The sequence below is a fragment of the Aulonocara stuartgranti genome (genome assembly GCF_965226115.1).
Source record: "Aulonocara stuartgranti genome assembly, chromosome: 19".
Lineage (NCBI taxonomy): Eukaryota > Metazoa > Chordata > Actinopteri > Cichliformes > Cichlidae > Aulonocara > Aulonocara stuartgranti.
In genome coordinates this window covers 6,370,934-6,374,510 of record NC_138955.1, presented here as the reverse complement: position 1 = coordinate 6,374,510, position 3,577 = coordinate 6,370,934, and the positions used below count along the sequence as shown (strand labels likewise).

At 40.5% G+C, this 3,577-nt stretch overlaps 1 protein-coding gene across 1 annotated transcript; it reads left to right on the top strand.

The window, feature by feature from the left end:
• Positions 1-1,289: 1,289 nt before the first annotated feature.
• On the top strand, positions 1,290-2,705 carry LOC309695656 (uncharacterized protein; the record flags this gene model as incomplete). The annotated part of the gene is made up of 3 exons (XM_082516435.1): positions 1,290-1,597; positions 2,260-2,334; positions 2,521-2,705. Exons 1-3 carry the CDS (start codon positions 1,468-1,470, stop codon positions 2,703-2,705), a joined length of 390 nt encoding a protein of 129 aa, XP_082372561.1. The 5' UTR covers positions 1,290-1,467.
• Between the last annotated feature and the right edge of the window lie 872 nt (positions 2,706-3,577).

The following is a 3,577-nucleotide window of genomic DNA, read 5'->3' as shown; positions in this document are numbered from 1 at the left end:
TATTATTTTATTCTATTCTGTACAGCTGTGTACTGTATTTATTCTTATTGTATTCTAATTTTTGCGTCATAACTTTTGCACTGTCCACTTCCTGCTGTGACAAAACAAATTTCCCACGTGTGGGACTAATAAAGGTTATCTTATCTTATCTTATTCCAGTAAGACATTTCCAGAACTTCTCCTTACCAGCTCCTCACCCCATTTCCAAGCAAGACCTAGATTCCCTTCAGAGGAAACTCTTCCACGCCTCTCGTATTGATGATCTCATTCTTTTGGTCACTACCCAAAGCTCGTGGCCATAGGTGAGGATAGGAACTGCTCTCTTGTCACCACAACAGTCCACACGCCAATCTCCTGCTCCACTGTCCATTCAAGATGCTGAAAAGATTAAACTCCTCAACTTGGGTCAGCAACTCGTTCCTTACCTAGAGTGTGAGGAAGGAGCAGGGCGATATAGCCAAAAATATTTATCACGATATATATTTGAAAATTTGCGATAACGATATAACTGACGATATAATTGATACGAGACAAAATACAACTCCACAACATTACTAGCGAAAAAAGACAACCTTCCATTTATTTTCACTTAAATAAGAAGCTGGTTTTTATGTACATTAAAGCTTTATAAAAATGTAACAGTGCAAATGCAAATTCCTTGCTGAAAGTTTAACCAAAAGGCATTTCCAGTAGAAATGGGCTGACATATCCTGAGCATAACCATGTATAATATCCACTGAAGTTAAAAAGAGGTGCTTTGCAACATTAAACTGCAGTGTGCAGTACGTATTTTTCGGACCATAAGGTGCACGGGATTATAAGGCACATTAAGCGAAACAAAGCAGTCAGATAAATCAAACTTTATTAAACTCATTCTTCTTGCTTCCTCCACTTCTGTACCATTGATTCATTAATGTTGAATTCTCTGGCAGCTGCTCTATTCCCATGTTGTTGCAGTATATTAATGACTAACCTTGTATTGTGGATGGATTATCTCAGTTGTTCTCCTGACTGAAGTTTGGTCCGTTTACAGCATCCTGCCATGCGATTGCATTTGTCTCTAACTATCAGGAACCTTAACGTTAACTTTTATAAGTGGAAAGGTGTTACGGTGTGCTCACACCGAACGCGATGGACGCGAATAGAGCGTCAGGTTTACATGTAAAGTCAATGGAAAAGCGCGATGACATGCGATTGCGGCTCCCGTGAAAATTCGGAAGCGGATTTGCGTCGCCAAAACGCCTGAAACGCGCGTCAGTCTAGCGCGTTTGGAGCGTTTGACTCGCGAATAAAACCACGCGCGTGAGTTTTTGTGTTGCATTTTGTGCACGTTTCGTGTCTACCGCTCGAGTTGGAAAAATCTGAACTCCAGCGTCAAATTGCGCCGCGACAACCAATCAGGAGCCTGGTGACGTGGCTGTGACCTAGGTCAAAGGGGCAGATCCAGCCAAAGCCCTTCATTCTTCAATGGAGGGAAGGCTAATCAATGCCATAGCAAACAACCTGGAGCTGTACGACACCAGCTGCTTTCTGTACCGAGACAGGAATAAAAAGGACCGAGCTTGGAGGAAGATATGTGAAGAGATCGGGCAACCTGGTAAGTTCATTCATTTCTCTTTTGAAAGTTTTTACTGACCCGGGGAAACCGCACAAAAGCTAGCAAGCCACCGCTATTTTCCCACTGACGTACAAATACCGTTCTGCTTTTATGCATGTTGTCATTTATGAATATATTTTATTGTTTATTAATAAACAGCACACAGTGGTCCCGCTGTTCATCCGTCACTGCTTCGCTTTTTCGCTGATTTTTTATTGCACAGTACAGCATTGCATTCTGCAGCCTGATTGACAAATCTGCTCCGTGTCGTGTCTCCTGCACTTGCCAAATTTATCACGTTTGGTTTTGATAACCATCATGTCCAATAGAAAAAACAGCACAAAAACACCCATAACTATGACCCTCATTCGGAAATACACACCTGCACCGCGAGGGAAAAAGGCGCACGAAAGTGGCGGGCAGATGAAGACAAACCGCGGCATAATAATACTTTTACGTTTTGCAATCTACAAAGGTTTGCACTTTGAGAATCAATTGTGAGAACTGTGACCAATGTTCATGTCTGTGGGGAAAAAAGTGTATAAAGTGCGTGGCGAGGGGCTAGTTATTCTGAGAACCCCTGCTGCAATAAAAGAGGGACCACTGTACATACTCTATGATTATTATATTCAACCTGTTAACATTTAATACTGTATTGATAGAACCAACTGATTCTGCAGCAGAGCATCCCCTGTTGCTTCTCCTGGCTCCCCAGTCCCTGAGCTCCTGCACCACAGGTATGTAATTGTAGCATCAGATATACAGCAAGCACTGATAGCTTTTTACTCTGTGGGATTGCCTTGTGATCACCTTTACTAAATGTCTACAACCAATCTGATTATATCCTGTTTGTTTTTTTCGATGTTGAAATTAAAATCTAGTAGCAGTCTTCTCATTTCTTTGTGTTTTGTGCTGTTTTACAGGCCCACAGAGGAGGACAGCTCCGAGGCAGATGAGGGACGGGTCCCAGGACGGTCCATCGGTGGTGGAGCTGGCCATCCTGGAGTCCCTGAAGAGGCCACACCAGTCTCCAATAGAGCATTTCCTCCTCAGCCTTGTTCCTGCTCTGGAGAGCAGCTGGGTCCTTTTTATTCCTGTCTCTCTGTAAATTCTTATATTTTATATATTTATGTTTAATGTTTTTCTGTTTGAGAATTTTAATATTATTTCAAATAAATTTTTTCAATGACTAATGTCTCAGTTCTACTACACAGCAAATGTTGGCACACGACTTACACATGTAGAATTTATTTCATATTATACTAATGACAAAATATACTAATACAGTGGGATGCAAAAGTTTGGGCAACATTGTTAATAGCCATCATTTTCCTGTATAAATCGTTGTTACAATAAAAAATGTCAGTTAAATATCATACAGGAGACACACACAGTGATATTTGAGAAGTGAAAAGAAGTTCACTGGATTTACAGAAAGTGTGCAATAATTGTTTAAACAAAATCAAGCAGGTGTATAAATTTGGGTACCACAAAAAAAGAAATGGAATAAATATTTAGTGTATATCAATGTGTGTGTCTCCTATATGATATATGGGGTTCCTTTGGGCGTGCTTCCCATCCACAGCTCCACAGCACAGAGGGAAGTTCCAGCGCTCCTGGAATCCCTCTGTGATGGACCGCCAGTCTCCAGGTGAAGGCACAGCCAGGAAATCGTCCACTAGACAGTCCCAGATGACTGTCGCTACCTGGGGGATGATCTGGCTCACCGTGGACACACCAATTTAAATGAGTATTATGTGTACTGCAGTTACAAAATACATTATTAAAATTCCAAAATTCCAAATTACAAAACATAAATCTTACATAAAATATTTTGCAATTATAAGGATAATTACATGATATATATTAGATATAATCTAAAACAGTCTGCGGTGATTATATACAAATATTCAACTATCCCAGAATTAAACCAGTTCTAAATAAAAAGGAATGAGTATCACTACAAAGGTTAACTCATTG